This window comes from Zalophus californianus, chromosome 4 (assembly GCF_009762305.2).
Source record: "Zalophus californianus isolate mZalCal1 chromosome 4, mZalCal1.pri.v2, whole genome shotgun sequence".
Lineage (NCBI taxonomy): Eukaryota > Metazoa > Chordata > Mammalia > Carnivora > Otariidae > Zalophus > Zalophus californianus.
This window is the reverse complement of record NC_045598.1, coordinates 84,597,874-84,617,420: the sequence shown is the minus strand read 5'-3', so window position 1 is coordinate 84,617,420 and position 19,547 is coordinate 84,597,874. Positions and strand designations below refer to the sequence as shown.

Here is a 19,547-nt window from a genome sequence, read left to right as displayed (position 1 = left end):
ACCATCTGAGACACTATCACATATTGTGAATTATCTTTTTTTTTTTTTTTGCGTGTAGTTCCTACCTGCCCAACTACAGGGTAAGCCTCTCACCCTGGGGCTCTATCTCACACCGTATAGGCTTAGAAGAACATCCTGCTCATAATATAACACTTCAACGAACGAGTCCTCATTATGAATATTTTGCTCACTAATGTGCTCAGATTCAATTTAGCCTAGACCATAAATTTACTAAATATCAAGTTTCAAAAATTTACTAAATTATCAATAAGTTTCAAAAATCCATCCCCAAAAGAACTTTATTTTGAGGGAGTCATTTACTTTTTTTCTGCTACCTAAATTACAGTGTCATAGATACATCATTACACTACATCAAATCTGCCAGGAGCCAGATTGGTAATATTTTGGAACTTATATCCTAGTTAACACCAAAATTAGCTGTCCTGATATACAGGCTTCATGAGAGAAAAAAGAGAGTTGCCAAAAAAGGAAACTTGCAATGATTTGAAATAAAAAGTTATTGATATACTTCTAAAGTTCCCAGTGTGATGCTGTGTTGTGAGTATAAACAAAATACCCATGAATTCAAAATGAACTATGTTTATTATACCTAATTACTGACCAGTCTTGGATGGTAAACAAGAATCCACTCAAAAAAATCAAAATGAAAAATATATAAAAATAAGCACCTACCAGCATGATTAAGGCAGCCCTGTTTCTATCACAGAGATTTCCTTGTCCTTGAGTTACTGGAAGTAACACTCTTAGCTAATATCCCCTGTTTTTTCCTACTCAAACATGAATGTTGACACTTGTAGAATGTTAAGGTAAATCTAGAATTTTTAGTTATGGTGGTTTTATCAGCTTTTTAGATTCACTTTGAATAAATTTCAGGAAGGCACAAAGAATTTGAAGCATCTAATTCCAGTTTCATACTAACCATCAGAAACCAACTTTAGTTTCAAATTCAAAACTGTATAGTTTCTAACTGCACAGCCAGCTTAGCCACATGTACTTTTGGAAGCAACATGGTTACCAAATACACCTGTTTCACCAAACATCAGATAAGTAAACTGGTATACTCCAATAAGACAGGAAGAAGTACATCAAATACAGACCATGTCGTTAAGTTGATCTGTACTCTCCAACACGGTAGCCACTGGCCACCTGTGGCTATTTAAATTTAAATTAATTAAAGTTATACACCCTATTTTTATCAAAGTATTATTTACAATAGCTAAGATATGGGACCAACCCTAGTGTACACACATAGATGAATGAATAAAGATGTGGTGTGTATGTATACACACACACACACACACACACACACACACACACACACAGTGGAATATTACTCAGCCATAAGAAAGGATGAGATCATGCCATTAGTGACAACATGGATGGACCTAGAGAGTATAATGCTAAGTGGAATAAGTCAGACAGAAAGACAAATACCACATGATTTTACTCATATGTGGAATCTAAAACAAGAAATGAATAAATAAACAAAAAGTAGAACCAGACCTATAAATAGAGAGAGCAAACTGCTGGTTGTCAGAGGGGAGAGGGGTGAGGTTCAGACAAAATGGGTAAAGAGGAGTGGGAGATACAGGCTCCCAGTTATGGAATGAATAAGTCATGGGGATATAAGATACAGGGAATATAGTCAGGGATTGGTATTGTATGCTGTTGTATGGTGAATGGTATTGTAAAGGTGTTGTATGGTGACAGACAGTAGCAAATTTGTGGTGACTGTAGCATAATGTATAGAGAAGTTGAATCACTATGTTGTACACCTAAAACTAATGTAACATTGTGTCAACTATAGTCAAATAAAAAAATTTTAATGAACTAATATTAAAGTTAAATAAATTAAAATTCAGTTCCCCCATCATATTAATTAGCCCATTTCAAGCATTCAAAAGCTTCATGTAGCTAATGGCTACTGATTTGGAAAATGAAAATATAGAACATGTCCATCATCGCAGAGAATGTTCTGCACTGATAGAAAACACCAATAAAGATGAAAAAGTGAGAACAAAAATAACTATAAAACACTTGAGAAATTGCCAAGTAACCTGAGTGAGGTACGGATAAAGCATTTCTTCGTTTGAAGAAATTGATGTCCTTCCTCTTCAGAGGCCTACGTAGTTCCCCATAGTGAAATTAGGCTCTGGGAATTCCTATCCCCTTTTGTTCAAGGAGGTCATATTTCCAAAAAGACAGTTTGAGACCTAGAGCAGGGAAGGAGAGAAAAATAGAAGAGGATCCTGTCCCCACTCCTTTCTACTGTCTCTCAAAGAAACAGGTTGCTGTAAGAGCATCAGAAGCTATACCTGCTTCTTGGCCACAGCACCAGGTTACGGGTAGATGAAAAGCAATCTGAACCCAGTGTCCCACCTTACAAAATCTTAAAGCTCAATGGGCCAGCTTTCATATTTCACAAAAGGAGGGATGAGCCTCAAGTCATACTAAGAAATGCAGTCAAAACCTTTGCACAGCCAAGAGCAATTTAGAACAGGTCTTCAAAAATCAGAAATGTTGCAGGCAAATACAAATCCAACAAACTCTATCTTTTTTTTTTTTTTAAGATTTTATTTATTTATCAGAGAGAGAGAGACAGAGGCAGGCAGAGGGAGAAGATGTGGGACTCAGTCCCAAGACCCTGGGATCATGACCTGAGCCGAAGGCAGACGCTTAACCTACTGAGCCACGCAGGCGTCCCAACAAACTCTATCTTACGGCCATTTTGTATATTCTTTCCTCACAATGTTAGCATTTCTAAGAATATATATATGTATTTATAATAATATAGTTTTATGTTTTTACATTGTTTTCTAACTGGTTAAATACATTCTGAAAAAGTCAAGATCATTGGGGCAAAATATGGTCATAGTTGCTCACACTGTTCTGGGTTATCACCAATTTTGATATAATAAAATGCCATGAGTAAAGAAGACACCTTCCAACAATAAGCTTCTTTTTTTCCTTTAGGTTTTTATTTAAATTCCAGTTAGTTAACATACAGTATATTAGTTTGAGGGACACAATATAGTGATTTAACACTTCCATACAACACCTGCTGCTCATCACAACAAGTGCCCTCCTTAATCCCCATCACCTGTTTCACCCATCCGCCCGTCACCTCCCCTCCGGGGAACCATCAGTGTGTTCTCTATAGGTATGAGTCTGTTTCCTTGGTTTGCCTCTCTCTCTCTTTTTTTCCCTTTGCTAACTTGTTTTGTTTCTTAAATTCTACATATGAGTGAAATCATATGGTATTTGTCTTTCTCTGACTGACTTATTTGGTTAGCATTATACTCTCTAGCTCCATCCATGTCGTTGCAAGTGGCAAGATATCATTCTTTTCATAACTGAGTAATATTCCACTGTGTGTGTGTGTGTGTGTGTGTGTGTGTGTGTGTGTGTGTGTATATATATATATATATATATATATATATATATACCACATCTTCTTTATCCATTCATCAATGGACACTTGGGCTATTTCCATAACTTGACTATTGTAGATAATGTTGCTATAAGCATCGGGGTGCATGTATCCCTATAAATTAGTATTTTTCTATTTTTGGGGTAAATACCTAGCAACAACATCCTTCTTTATAAGAATCCTCTTCACCAGAGGTGGGGGAAAATAGGAACACATTTAATAAGCCAGACCATTACTAGAGAGAAATACTAAAATACAAAAACCAATTGATATCAATTGAAATAAGTCAAATGTGCTAGAAAGTATAAAATACGTACTTGGGCGGGGCGCCTGGGTGGCTCAGTCATTAAGCATCTGCCTTCGGCTCAGGTCATGATCCCAGGGTCCTGGGATCGAGCCTCACATCGGGCTCCCCGCTACGCGGGAAACCTGCTTCTCCCTCTCCCGCTCCCCCTGCTTGTGTTCCCTCTCTTGCTGTGTCTCCCTCTGTCAAATAAATAAATAAAATCTTAAAAAAAAATGTTAAAAAAAATATATGTACTTGGGCAACTTGCAACCAAGGCAGGAGAATGAAGGAATTGGGCTCAGAGTAGAAGAAATGGAAGTCATCAACCTGGGGACAGTGAAAGAGGAGGAGAAATGGCAGAGAGGAGCCCTGCAGAGACATAAGAAAGAAAAACCTGAGGGCTGAGTGGGCTCCTAAGTCTGAAGTTAATGACACTATAGATAGTGTCTTCTCCATTCTGACAATTCCCAGGAAGAGGCCTCCAGAGCCACAATCAAGCAAGGGCCACCACTTTTTCTTGAGTGGGGGAGGGAGGGATAATCTGGTCTCATTTGGGCTCATTTGGGCAGGGAAAACTATGGATATATTATTTGATTATTTCAGAGTACCTTCAGCTTTCCCTCCGAAGGAATGAATGAATGAATGAACAAATGAACCTCTCTTACCTATTTGTAAATTTCCCCTTGTACGTTGGCAAATTATGGGTCAATAATCAGAAAGAAACTCATAAATTATTCAGTAAAAATCAGTTAATCTGTCTTTTATTTGGTAAGTATAAATAGCTAAAATCAAATTCTTTCCTGCGTTAAAAGAATTGGGAGCCTTCCAAGTGGGGAGAGGAGAGAAGAGAGAGTCATCTCCTTCTGGGGAGGACAAAGAAATGGGAGCCCAAGGATCAGAGCAATCGTTTACCAGGGTCATCCACTACCCACAGGGTCACCCAATACCCACAGGGTCACTTAATACCCACACTGCTGGCCCTACAGATTTGAAGTAAAATATAAATTGGGCCTAGAAGCCTTTTTGCTATACCCAAAGTATCTAAGTCTTCTTATAAGACTTATGAAGTTTATCACATATCATTATTTTGTGTTTGGTTTTTCAAACAAACCCTAATTTAAGTGGGTCCATTCTCAGAGAACTCATTGTGTAAAGCACTATTGTACCTTACTCTGCATATCAGAAGTTTCATCTAAAAATTTTCAACTCCTCAGCAAAAAGATAAGCTATATTCCCAGCAGTACTCATTCATTCAACAAAATTTATGACCACTTACTCTGGGTAAGCACTATAAGTTGGTATACTAATCAGAGTACTGACAACAACAACAAAAAAATTTATTTTATTTTATTTATTTGGGAGAGGGGCAAAAGGGGAAGGAGAGGGAGAAAAAATCTTGAGTAGACTCCATGCTGAGCAGGGAGCCTGACTCGGGGCTCAATTCCATGACCCAGAGATCATGACCTGAGCCGAAACTAAGAGTCGGATGCTCAACTGACTGAGCCACCCAGGCGCCCCTACAAAAAAAAATTTTTAACTGCTTTACGATAGGATGGAAAAATTCTATAAGATTATTGCAAGGCATACCAACTCTTCAATTTTTTACCAGCACTGCTGACAGTTTTTGTCTATTCATTCACTCACTCACTCAAATACTTACTGAAAGCCTACAGACTGCTATTCCCTGCTCAAAAAGAGCTCACCACCCAATGAGAAGACAAGTAAACATTATCACAGTGTGATAAACACTGAGTAGCAGTACCCTCTGAAGCACAGTGAGATTACATATATGTGTGTACATATATACAATTTTAGTGAAATTAATCAGTGCAGCCCCATGGGCTCCACACACCACCTAATATTTTCCCTATCACTGGAATATTATCCACACCCCTCCAGTCAGATGATGAAGTTCTTGTACATGGCTAAAACTCATAATAGTCAAATTTCAAAAAGGCTTCAATTGCTTAGCAAACACCAATCTAAGAGTACAGTCTAAAGCCCTTACAGCTCAAGGCTTATACTCAAGCCCTTATGGCATAGCAAACCACAGTCACATTGACATTGACTTTCAGGGAAGAGAGATGGCGCATTGAAGAAGCTCCCCAACTCCAGAAAAGTCACACAGAGTCTGACAGAAAACTAAAGACCACTGGGAAACAAGGGGTTCTAGTCCCAACTGCATCGCTCAGTGTCCCTGGGGTGTGCCTTAGCCTCTCTGGCACTCCACATCCTCTTCCATCAGATGAAGCTGCTGAATTATGGTTCTAAAGTTCTTTCCAAATATTATATCATATCATATATCACATTTCTAGCCATTATATACATTATAGACTATATATGTATATTATAATATATACTGTGTGTATACATGTATATACACACATATGTATATACACACATATATATACATATATATACTAGAGTCTGAAGAGTCTAAGACTCTAGTTATACATACTGGACAAACCCATTCAACAGTTCACATGTTTCCCAGGGGCTACTAGCCCTATTGGATGCATTCTGCCCTCTCAATGTGTTGAGTCTGGGTACAAAGGCATTTCCCTCAGAATATCTCCTCCAAGGAGGAGAAGAACTTTACAGGTTTCTCCCCGAAATTCACTATGCTTTCTGCACAGCTGGGGAACAAACCCACAGACCAGGAAGTGTCTTTATAAGGTAGGAAGCTTGATCTCATTACCATTTACTTGCCTGCATGAAGTTAGACATTTGTTGAGATCACAAAGGAAGGAGAGAACCCCAATATCAACTCTGACTCCTGGTCTTTGGTACATTATTCTCGGTTCTTAGGAAAGTACAGGTACACAATACCAGAAGTATGAGGAAGCCTTCTCCGCTTGGTACCTTCTTACCCTGGGGCAAGTAGCGAGGCCCTGCTGCTGCTGTAAAATGGGTTAGTGTTGCCACTTTGCCTTAAAGCCAAACAACAGACTAGATGGTACCAAGCAAGCTTCCAGCATCAGAGTCTGTCATTCTGTGACTTCCCTCTTTGGAGCAAGTCAATTAATGAAAACCCCCTCTGAGACTCACAGTAATGAAAACAATAGGAGATTTCTTCAGGAATGCACTGGTAAAATTAAAATTCACTCCCACAACCACATTCTCAAGCAGTGTGAGTTAACCCCTTTATTCAACGGCAGGTATTGAAGGCAAGAGGGCTATGCACACAGTACACTCGTGGCTTTGACGGAAAACAGAATGATGACTGATGCCCTGTACCTAAAAGACTAACCCTCCTCACATTTCATAAAGTAACTAAGGCCTTGAAAAGGAAAATAATTACTCAAAAACCCAGTGATGATCATACTACCCCTCTAAGCTCTTGGAATTAAAAGCAAAACCCTCATACTTGACTGTGAGGTCCAGGCTGGTGCAGCCCCTACCTCTCTCTCTTTGGACTTCATTTCCCCAGTTTTACTACTAGTAAGCTCCAGCCAAGCTATTCTTTTTAGTCCCTACGTCAGGCCTTTAGCACATCACCCTCCCAGGCCTAGTTAACTTCTACCTATCCTTTAGGTGTCAGCTCTAGTCACACTTCCTCAGAGACTTCTTCTTCCCTGATCCCTCTCCCACCCCCCACCTCGGCCCTCACCCCATTTCACACACACCCCCACACTCCCATCCCACCCCCACAGGCCAGGCTCCATTGTTATGTGCTTCTAGTAGATCTCCGCTTCAGAGTACTTACTAATAATCCTATGTCTGAATATTTGATTAATATCCTCCCCACCGCTCACTGGACTATACAGAAGCTCCAGGAACATAGGGCTGGGTTCGCATGTGCTCGGTGTTATGTTATATCCCTAGTGCCTGGCACAGAGATGACTGAGTGAGGAACGAAAGACTGAGATGTGGCTGGTTCATCTGCAAAAACACTGCCTGTTTTCATTTAATCTTTCTAAACCATACACCAGATTAATGTGGGGAGAGATACCAGATGTCACATTTTATTAGCTTTAGGCACATAATAAAACTAACTAGACAAAATTGACAAAAATGACCTAAGATGTAAAGGCAGTAAAAGGGAAGGAGAATAGCAAGATGGCCCACCTCTCAAATGCAGGGAAAGGTCTAGAGCCCAGCCCCACCATTCCCCCTTCAGCCTGTATCTCTATTACCAGCTTGCTCCCAGGGTAGCCCACTCCAGAAGTAACCCCCAATCTAAAAAGACTCACCCTGACTATACATCACCCCAACTCCTTTTGTCTTAGCAGCCCCTTCAGTTCTGAGAGTTCTGCCGCATTAAAATCATCCTGAGCCTTTACTTTCTGGTTTTCTAGAGTTGCAGCCAATCTGCCGTGGGGCTCGCAGAACAAAGCGCAATGTTGGACCCTAGGGAGGGTCTATCAGAACAGGAAAGGCACTATTTTACAAGCCCACCATTCACAGCTTCCTAGAAGAGACCTTTTTAAACCTTTTCATCTCACATTTAGAAAAAAATAAAAATTTAACGTTTCAGATTAATTCAGCTACAGAAAATCATTCATTGACTACCAGGACTAATATAAATGCTATACCAATACCACGCCCTCTAAAAAGAAAGAGAAATATATAGAATAAGAAAACAGTTATTTGGGGCGCCTGGGTAGCTCAGTCGGTTAAGTGGCTGACTCTTGATTTCAGCTCAGGTCATGATCTCAGGGTTGTGAGATTGAGCCCCACATCGGGCTCTGCACCGGGCGTGGAGCCGGCTTTAGATTCTCTCTCTCCCTCTGCCCCTCCCCCCTTTTCTCTCCCTCAGGAAGGAAGAGAGAGAGAAAGAGAGAAAGAGAGAAAGAAAAGAAAAGAAAAGAAAAGAAAGAAAGAAAGAAAGAAAGAAACAAACAAAGAAAGAAAGAAAGAAAGAAAGAGAAAGAAAGAAAGAAAGAGAAAGAAAGAAACCAGTTATTCAAGGACCCCCAATTCAGAAATCTCAATCTGGAATAAAAATGAGAATTATAAGTAAGCCAAAAAAACAAAGTCATATTGTTTCTTCTAAAGCCTGCCACAAAACCCATGCCCTTTAGCCGTGTTTATAAGAGAATCCCACTCTCACACAGAGTCTATTTAGTCTTATTTTGTACCAAAGGCTAATAAAATATGATGTCTGGTTTCTACGCCCATAGTCTATTAGACTTATCAGACAGACCGTAGGGACGAGGCCGCTATTAGGCGGTGCCCCACTGACAGTAATGTCAAAAGCTAACCCAATAGTAAGCAGCACCTAAAACGTACTCAACTCCTAGTAGTCAGCCATCGATAAAAACTGACTGAATAAATTAAAACCACTAAAAGATAAGATGTTTAGCAAACAGGCACCATCTGCTACATAAACAGAGAGCCCTTCATTCCTTAGAAGCAGCTAAAACCATCCCTGAATTACAGGGAAACTGTATAAAAAATTCACTTATAATAGAGTCTGAGTATTACAGAAAAAAAAGCAAATCATAAGCAGTAAACTCTTCAAGAAGGCAGAAAGGCAGATTCATCTTAGAAAAGTCTCACAAGGGGCGCCTGGGTGGCTCAGTCGTTGAACGTCTGCCTTCGGCTCAGGTCATGATCCCAAGGTCCTGGGATTGAGCCCCGCATCAGGCTCCCTGCTCAGTGGGGAGCCTGCTTCTCCCTCTCCCACTCCCCCTGCTTGTGTTCCCTCTCTCACTGTGTCTCTCTCTGTCAAATAAATAAATAAATAAATAATCTTTAAAAAAAAGAAAAGTCCCACAAATGATAAAACTGCCTTCATATTTCAAGATGTGATTTCCCAACTCTTTGTAAGAGCTGCCTCCCTGGAATGCCACATTCCCAGACACAACCAGACAAATGCATTACTACAGTATAGCCATCAAGGAGAACAAATGTGAAATAAACCATCTTTGCTGGTTCTCCAAAAGAAAATTAAATTTTTTAACAAAAGAACAAGTCCAAACTAGCAAATTCTTCAATTCATCAATAGGATGTGAACATCTTTAAGACCAAAATATTAAATGTATAAATTAATACATGAAACATTTTATTCAGGAGTGCCTGGGTGGCTCAGTCGGTTAAGCCTCTACCTTCAGCTCAGGTCATGATCTCAGGGGCCTGGGATCTAGCCCCTGAGTCATCGGCCTCCCTGCTCAGCAAGGAGTCTGCTTCTCTCTCTCTCTTCCTCTGCCCCTCCCCACTGCTCGTTCTCTCTCAAATACATAAAATCTTAAAAAAAAAACATTTTATTCAAAAACTATAGTTCACACAAACTATTTCCTATAAAGGAATTCACTGTCAATTACAAATAATTGTGATCATTCACCAGATGTTTCTAAGTTATAAGGACCAGGAATAAATAGTACATACTTTCAATAAATAAGGTGATATTTTGATGGTTCTCATTCAACATCTGATTCTTTGGTGATCCTGGAAGTATTTAGATGATTAACAAAACCAAAGTTTTTTTAGGTAAACTGAAACGAAAGCTGAAAAAAAGATTTTTTTAAGGCACCTGGGTGGCTCAGTCGTTAAGCATCTGCCTTCGGCTCAGGTCATGATCCCAGGCTCCTGGGATTGAGCCCCGCATCGGGCTCCCTGCTCCGTGGGAAGCCTGCATCTCCCTCTTTCACTCCCCCTGCTTGTGTTCCCTCTCTCGCTGTGTCTCTCTCTGTCAAATAAATAAATTTTTTTTTAAGTTTTTTTTTAAAGAAACAACGAATTTGACACTTAAGCTTATAAAGCCCAGTTCAAATCAGGGAGTCAGAAAGGAACTTAAGATCAGCGTCCCACCCACCTTCTCAGGGTTTAAACAAGTAAATATCTAAAAATCCTGAGCAGGCATTGTCTGTTTTTTTCCTTAAAGATCATAAAAGACAAAGACTCCTCTTTTACTTTCATTATAAACCCCCCTTTTCATGTCCTTTCCTCATCCCCAAAATAAAACCAAGCAATAAAACGGCAAACCCTCCTTCTGATTTATATACATTGCCTCCTTTAAGATGTTCCTTTGTCCCAGTCACCCAGGCCAGAAACCTTGAACTTACTTTCAATTCCTCACCTCTATCCCCAACCTGGTCAATCCCAAATACAGTCAATCCATCCCTTCTAGCTTCTTCCCCTTCTAGCTTCTTCCCCGGATCTGGCCTTTCTGTTCCCACCGCTACATCCCTAATCCAATCCTACCAAAGCCTAAACAGACCCCCACCTCCCAGCCTAAACCAGAGAGCTCTGACCAGTCTCTCTGCCATTGATAAACCAGCAAAAGTGAGGTCCAAATGGTTTTCCCATCCAGTCCCCAACTACGTGTCCAGCATCCCCGGCACCTCTCTGCATTCAAATATTTTGCCTCACCTAACAGAATCTTGCTAACCCCAAACACTGGAATCTCTACTTTCTTTCCTTCCTCTTTCGCTCACTCATTCATTCATTCAGCTAAAATTTCTGGAGCACCAGCTGTGCGTCAGGCACCGCGCTGGGTTGTAGGGATACCATGGTAAGCAAAAACAGTAGTACTTGTGTCCTCACAGAGATGATGAAATACACTCTTTGCTCTTCCACGCCCTTCAAAAGCTAGTTCAAACCATTCTATGAAGTCTTTATCACCCTGGGCAGTAATAATCTCTGCGTTTCTTGGATTCCTAACACATACCTTTGCAGCCTTTGTCATATATTGCCCTTCACTGTATTCATTGCCTTGTTTATGTATTTGTGTACCCCCAGAGCATTAACACAGAGCTCCGCCCAGAAATCTAGCCCACCTAAATGGTAGTTCCTTCTCCAGCAATTTTCAACCACTTCTAAGTTTTAAGTGTTGCTTTTTTCACTTCCTATGAAAATATGTCAAGGGTCTTTTTTTTTTTCCTCTCTCTCTTTTTTTTTTTTTTAAGCACAAAAGTGTATTAAAGCTGTGGGTAAGTAAAAGTCATTTGCTTTGGGCTTTGGAATGTGTTTATGAACTTACAAATGAGAACATCTGATGTCTTAGGAATCTACTTCAAACAAAATAATGAAGCCACCCCATGGTGACTTGGCATAGAAAGAACTTGGATGGCAGACGGCTCTCCATTGGACACTCCTACAGCCCATTTGGATCCTTTGTCAGTCTGCCTGATTAAGACCAGCGATGTTAGTTTTAACTGAGTCCTTAGCACCTTGGTTAAATTTTATGTATTTGTCAGGCTCATCTTAAGGAAATTGAAAAAACTGAATAATAATTGTCCTTATGAAGATTGGAGACAGACTACCCACTATGAATGCCTAATAGGTCAAAACAGCAAGTATTTTTTTTTTAATGACTTACTTATTTGAGAGAGAGAGAGAGAGAGCACAGTGGGGAGGGACAGAGGAAGAGAGAAACTCAAGCAGACTCCACACTGAGCATGAGCATGGAGCCTGACTCAGGGCTCGATCCTATGACCCTGAAATCACAACCTGAGCTGAAACCAAGAGTCATCTGCCCAACCGACTGTGCCACCAAGGCACCCCAAAATAGCAAGTATTTAATTAACTCAATAACTAGAAAGTAAAATTTGACTCTAGTATGTCACTGAATTTAGAATTGGCCAGTCAGTGTATACACAGAAATGCGCATTTCCTCATCACATATACTATGTAGTACTGTCAGTTATATATACAGATACACATACACACACAACAAAAACTTATGTGTTCAAAACAGAGGATGAAATAAAGTAGCCCTGAACAATGCTGAGTTATTTTTGCAAGGTTAGAAGAAAGGAGAAAGGGAGAAGAAAGTATAAATACACCATCTTTTAAAGCTAAAAAGTTTTCTGAGTTTTTAGGAGAATTCTATGCAGAAACTATTATATCTTAAGTTATACCAGTTAAGAAGCAAGAACATTTCACTAGACAGCCTGCAAAAGAAGTTTTCAGAAGCTGGGCTTCTTTTGTTTTCATCCATCCTATTAATATATAATGATAATTAATTCAACTTATTTTCTTTTTGGGGGGGTAGTCCACTGAAAGGGAAAAAAAGTAAAATTATACCCACAAAAGTGGAAAAATCATTTTCATTACCACCACACATTCCCACATATGGCCCGGACATAAAGTTGGTGCCCACACTGTCAGCAGCACGTTTCCTACCAAAGCCATCACCACCCAAGTTAGAAGGGCCAGGCATGCCAGGGAGGGGTGGGGCTGTTCTGCACCCTCCCCACAAGCCTCCAGCTCAAGACAACTGGGAACTTGCTAGAAGCATAAGAATATGAACTCCAAGACCAACTACCCATGGCTTGAATCCCAACTCAACAACTTAACTACTAGCTCAATGACCTTTGGTGCTGCTTACCCTCCGAGCCTCAGCTTCCTCATCTGTAAAGTGGTGATAATAATGGCACCTAACTCCCAGGGTTCTTCTGAAGACTGAGTGAATGCATACAGAGCACACAGAACACTACCTGGCACGGGACTATAAATGTAAGCTATTGTTATGACTTGATTTTTATTCCCATGGGGAAATTTGTCTCCAAATTCAACTATATCTCCTCTTCTGTCAATATCATAGTAATTGATAATGAAAGCTGGGGTACCAAATGATGGCCCTAAGACGCTATAAGATCATATATTTGTCTATGTGTGCATGTCCATAAATGGCATTAGCCACTAAATTAACCTACTTGCCACAAATTTAAAAAATTTTAGAAGATTTATTTATTTATTTTAGAGAGAGAGAGAGAGCACAAGCAGGAGGGGCAGAGACAGAGGGAGACAGAGAAACTCCATCCGTCTCCCCTCTGAGCACAGAGCCAACAAGGGGCTTGATTTTACGACCCTGAGATCACAACCTGAGCCGAAACCAAAAGTCGGGCACCCAAAGGACTGTGCCACCCAGGCACCCCTGCCACATATTAAATTGAAAACAAAAAGGGTTCCTTCTCACTCCATTCCCACAAATATTTCCAAGCAAGGGAAATTTTTCTGTATTTCTCTCAAAGATGTCCTAGGTCCACATTCTGACTCACACCTATTCGGCAGACTATAGAAGAAAACAGTCTTCTATACATTATTTACTCAAGAATCCCTGGTTGCATTAATATCAGGGTGCTTTAATAAAGTCTAAGTGAAAATTGAACATTTTAAATTATTTAAATCTTCAATTTAGCTAATTAGTCCTCATTAGAGGCTGCTCATTCTTCCATGCTAAAACATTTGGTGAAATGCTTCGAGTCACTTCAGAAACTGCTTAATATTCAGTCCCCAGAGTATGTCCATGAAAAGTTCTCTCCTGCATTCTCAATACCTTTCCTTTGCAAACAAAATGAGAGAAATGAAAATGGACAAGGCTGAAAATGAAGACCCTCTACACTATCCCTCACAGCAAACTGGCTTTCCATGCATTAACATCCAACCCTATTCCCATCATCATAGTCAGGAGGGGCACACAAAGGTTATAACAATTAACATATTTCATCTTGCTAACTTTTGAGCCAAAAATATTTGAGCCAAGTTATAAAAAGTAAGCCTCTATTTGGATTACAGGGCCCAATTCCAAAACCAAAGAATTAGCCTTTCTGGAGAGTTGCATGTTATTTGTAGCTAATCAAATACAGATAATCTTTGAAAGGCTCCCTTTTTATGGGGCTATTTTTGTCCCACGGGTGTGTTCGCCTATACTCTGATTTTAATTCTGATCTGTGGAATCATAACTGTATGATAAATGTATGGCTTTCTTATCAACCACATTTTATTTTACTAAAACTCCTCAGGCCTTTATATTAATGTGATAAATTCTGTTTTAAAATCAAACTTTCATTTTCATTTCATTTCATTTCATTTCAAATTCAGACTTTCATTTCTAATAAATAGCCTCACCTCATGGGGCCACTTTGTTAAATTTTCTCCACCAGCTTCTCAGAAGGTTGCTATTTCAGTCATGGAGCACTATCATCCCCTTAAAACTAACTAAACATCTGCACAAAACAGAGCTGCGTCCAGAGTACCCACAGCCTAATAGTTAAAGAGTCTATTTCCTGATTCAAAAATAATAGTTGCATTTCCAAGGTGATAATTTAGCCAGAGAGGCAGCATTTCATTTATACATTCAGTGAGTAAGTACACAGTTACAGGGCTGTACAAGACCTGTGTGATAATGTGTATAAACACAGTCCTTTCAGGTGCCTGGGTGGCTCAGTTGGTTAAGCGACTGCCTTCAGCTCAGGTCATGATCCCAGGGTCCTGGGATCAAGCCCCACATCGGGCTCCCTGCTCGGCGGAGAGCCTGCTTCTCTCTCACCCTCTGTCTGCCACTCTGCCTACTTGTGCTCTCCCTCTCTCTGTTAAATAAATAAAAATCTTAAAAAAAAAAAAACCCTTTTTCAAAAAAATTTGTGTTAGTGTGTATTTTAGTCTAGTTGAAAATAAAGTCAGCAGGGCGCCTGGGTGGCTCAGTTGGTTAAGCGACTGCCTTCGGCTCAGGTCACGATCCCGGAGTCCCGGGATCGAGTCCCACATCGGGCTCCCTGCTCGGCGGGGAGTCTGCTTCTCCCTCTGACCCTCTTCCCTCTCGTGCTCTCTGACTCTCATTCTCTCTCTTTCAAATAAATAAATAAAATCTTTAAAAAAAAAAAAAACACTCCTTTCCCTGGAGAGGTGTACAATATGATTTGACAGTCAAGATTTTTCTCCCTACAAGACATCCTCCACAGATAGAACACAGGTTACTCTACATGCTTCCAGGGGCTTTGCAGAATCTCTCAATCTACACTTCCCAAAGAAGCAGTGCTGACAAGATGAATTCCCAGGCCTCTGTCCTTCCTCCCTTTCTTCTCTCTCTCTGCCGTTTGTCCACCTCTTTCTCTGTCTATTTCCTCCTCCTTCCCTTGCCCCTCTCTTCCTAGCCCTGCCTGTGAAATACAGACCTTGATGTCTTCTCTTTCTTCCCCCAAATCACATCATTCTCGCAGCTTTATCAACCCTTTGGGGAAAAGTCCCCAAATTTAAGAACTTCAAGTCTATGTGATGTCCCTTAAATTCCTTAAATTCAACCTGATCAAAATGGAATGCCTGATGTCCCCACTAATACCAATTCCTCCACCCTACTTCTTGCTCAGCAAACGGCCCCGGCAGGCTCACTGGGACCCAGGCTGTGTTAAGGACTTCTTTCCTCCCTCTTTTTACCCAGCAGCCCCCAACCCACCCACCTGATCTGCTGCCAGTCACGTGGATTCAGATCTCTTCTGTCCACCACCATTGCCACCAATCCTAATCTAGGCACTTATCTTCCCCTTGAACATTCCAGAATTTTTCTAAGTGGGCTTCCACTTCCACCCTAACCCACCTTAAATGATGCTATCGTATTAACTTTTTGAGAGGAGATCTACATACTCCAGAACCAGAGGGCCCAGTCTCAAACTCTAGCTCTGCTACGTCTTCATTCTGGGACCTTGGGCAAGTTACCTAACCTCTCTGTACCCTAACTCTCATCATCTCTGTACACGAAGGATGATAATAGTACCGGCCTCGTGGAATTGTTGTGAAAATAAAATGAATTCATGATTAATAGTTGTGGGGCACCTAGAACAGCACCTAGCATACATTTAAACGCTCAATAAATGTTTGCCATTATTTGCCCTTAGCCCAGATCCAGTCATACCATGGACTGCCCCCAAAACCCATAGGAGTCCAATGACGTCCAATGAAACGGTGGATCCCCACTCTGGCATTCAGTCCGCACCCCACTGACCTTTCAACTTCATATTGCACATCCCCCGGGGACCTGAATATATACCATGCAAATTGGGGGACTTACTAGTCCCTGAACCCACTCCAGAACCTCCTTCCTTATCCTTGCTGTTCTTGCTCCTGGGATCTCTCCTCTCACATCTCTGCCTGATAAAACTCTGTCCACCCTTCAAACCAACTGTAACTCCATGAAACCCTTTTCTAAACACTTCAACGAAATGTGCTCCCACCTGCCTGGGAACCCCTCTTAGCACAGCGGCTATGCTAACCTGAAGACAGTTCTCTTTCTGTACCTCTCACTGCACTGCTCTCATTCTCCCTACAGGCTTGTGGCTCCTCGAAGGTCATATGTGCATTCATCGTCACCGTATTCTCTCCAGCATCTAGCCATGAGTAATATGTTGGGGTTACAAAAAAGATGGAATCATGGCTGATCGGAAGCACAGCCACTGCTGTGACACGGTAGCTGGGCAAGTCCAAACCCAGAGAAGTGTACGCTCTGCCCAGACAGGGGTCCTCTTCACAGTTTCAGATGACATCAAAACTCACAATAGAAAGGGGATGGTCTCTCCAGCAAGCCCTTCTTTACAAGACACCAGAAATACAGTAAAATAAATATAAGAGGAATGGGATTTGTCGCCCTATCCTAAAATAGCAACATTAAAATACTCAAAAACCGTTCCTCACCTATCAATACCACAATCAAAAAACCATCGAGCAACTGCGTTGAGTGGCTAAATGTAATTTCCTGCTAGATCTACCATTGAGCCATCCCTAAAGAAGCAACTCAGACCTCAATGACAGAAGCTTGTTCCGTGATGTATTAACAGCCTCTGGCATGTCAGTCATTGCAAAATAGAACATAATGACACATCCACAGTCCCTACCCTCAGACGCACAAGAGGTCCCCAAACCCTAACCTCACAAAAAGAAAGCCACAACAATGCACATTGCCAACAATAGAGTGCTCAGTCACTAAACACAGCTAGCAGTGACGTCATCCAGGTATGGGGTCAGGGAGCAGGCAGCGCAGTCCTCCACTGGGTCTAGGGGCAGGGCTGTAATCTGACACCAGGGATTTAGACCTCTTTGCCGCAGCAAAGGACTCTTTCATTCCCACTTTGACTTCAGCCATTCAAGAAGCATCCTGCCTCCAGCACCACTAAGAGCAAAGTCCTGAAGACATCAGTCTCAAGAATCCCTATGATGAAGTGACAGTTAAAGACAGTTTGCCGTCAAATAAAAGACAACACTCTTAAAAGTTGAGAATGCTCTCACTCTTCAAATGCCTTTGTGGTACCCACACATCCTTAGGCAGATCAGCCAAAATCCCTTTTAACCAAAATCCCTTTTAAGGGGACTTGTCCTAGGAAGCTTACTAGAGTCACTATGGTTCATTCAACTATGTTCATTCAATTGCCTGTTTGGTTAAACAACAAGAAAGTCAAATTAAATGTTTAAGTTAAAATATACTGGACTACTCTGAAACACCAGCACTTTTATTTTTTTTTAAGATTTTATTTATTTATTTGACAGAGAGAGAGATAGTGAGAGCAGAAACACAAGCAGGGGGAGTGGGAGAGGGAGAAGCAGGCTTCCCGCCAAGCAGGGAGCCGGATGCGGGGCTCGATGTGGGGCTCAATGCTGGGCTCGATCCCAAGACCCTGGAACCATGACCTGAGCCAAAGGCAGATGCTTAACAACTGAGACACCCAGGAGCCCCAACACCAGCTCTTTTAATGAGAACATAATCAAGTCAATTCAGCCTTCCTATTCCTTATTATCTGTTGCTTTTATTGAGTAGAGGTTTATCTCCCTTTAATTAAATTTTTATTGCCCTTAAAGTATTAAGATATCCTTTTCCTCTAAATTAATTGCCTTTCACAGATAACAATTTCCTATTCTTATTTTACACTCTCAAATCCTAATCCCACAGAAGCAAAGTAACCAGAGAAAGTAAATCAGCACTCCTATACCACTTCCTCAAAGACAAAGAAAGTAATACTCGGAAGCCTGGGGCACCCAAAGAAAATAATCCGATAATTTCTCACACAGGTAAAACCTTACTCATAGATATGACTTGGGTACAGCTACCTTCAGCTAAACATGTCCCACTTTCCAAAAACGAGCTGCAGAAACAAAAACATCCTGAGAGACAACAGAAGCCTTGTGAACTGGAAGGCTGAAGCACCTGTAATACACACACTTCCCTGTACTCTGTGGGTGCTCCATAAATACTCCCGGGCTGATTCACAGGCCAATTACAGCGTCTAGCAAGGACAGAGTCTCCCTGGTCCTACTCTGGGGAGTGTTAGGTATCTACGGTTGCAATTTGTGGTGGTGGCAGGAAGAGCTCATAGAGAAAAAGGTCTAAAATGACTGGGCTGTTGACAGGGTCACATTATGTTAACTTCGCCTGCACCTCTCCCCAAGCATCTGAGTCTTCAAAAAATGGTGTTGTTATTTTCACCACGGGGGGGGGGGGGGGGGGGGAGTGCGGAGTGAATAAAACTGCCATAAAGGTGCATAGGGTTCCTTCACCAAAGAGCCAGCCAACAGGCTAAAAAGTTAAGAGGAAAAAAAAATAGAAACTTACTTTTCATAGACCAGCTCCTCATCGATGGAGAAATAGTGGGTATTTACTGTGCTTTTTGGTCTATTCCTTAAAGTAGCAAAATATAACCGATCTGAAAGACAAGTTTAAAAGACGGGAGAAAACGTATGAGAAGTAGGGAAGCTGAACGTGGGGAGTGGTGATAATACACGAAAGATCAAAATAATAACTCCTACCCATTATTTAAAGACCCCATTAACACGTGGAATTCTTGCAGAAACCTGATCTCTCCCAGAAACCCAGAGACCAAGAGCACAACGGAGAGGCGAGAAGGGGGACCCGACTGAGACACTCAGCTGGGAGGCAGAGTTCCCATAATCTTCCCTGTTTCAGGCCAGCGGGAGCAGACAGAAGCTGGGGGTACCCGTAGAACTGGAGATGCAAGTTTGGCTCACAAATCTCCAGACCTCAGCAGCTGCGGAAGGGGAAGAGAGGCGAGCCTGCAGCTCCGAAGACTTCAAGAAGAGGAAGGGAGGAAGAGACAGGGAGGTGTGCCTGGGGGGTGTCCCGAAAACCGAGAAGAGCAAGAG

At 41.3% G+C, this 19,547-nt stretch overlaps 1 protein-coding gene across 11 annotated transcripts in view; it reads right to left on the bottom strand.

Moving 5' to 3' along the window:
• The window catches only part of CDC14A (cell division cycle 14A), a 187,344-nt gene that overhangs the window by 160,415 nt on the left and 7,382 nt on the right, over positions 1-19,547 (bottom strand). For 9 of the 11 annotated variants that reach the window (XR_003523313.1, XM_027613260.1, XM_027613272.1 and 6 more), the window contains one exon: positions 19,000-19,090. Coding sequence is in view for 4 of the 11 variants with exons in the window: in XM_027613247.1 (XP_027469048.1) it covers positions 19,000-19,090 (91 nt within the window). In the remaining 7 variants the exon portion in view is untranslated. Of the gene's footprint in view, positions 1-10,067; positions 10,102-10,212; positions 10,227-18,999; positions 19,091-19,547 lie in introns of those variants that run through there. The other 2 variants (XM_027613291.1, XM_027613300.2) reach the window with 2 other exon arrangements.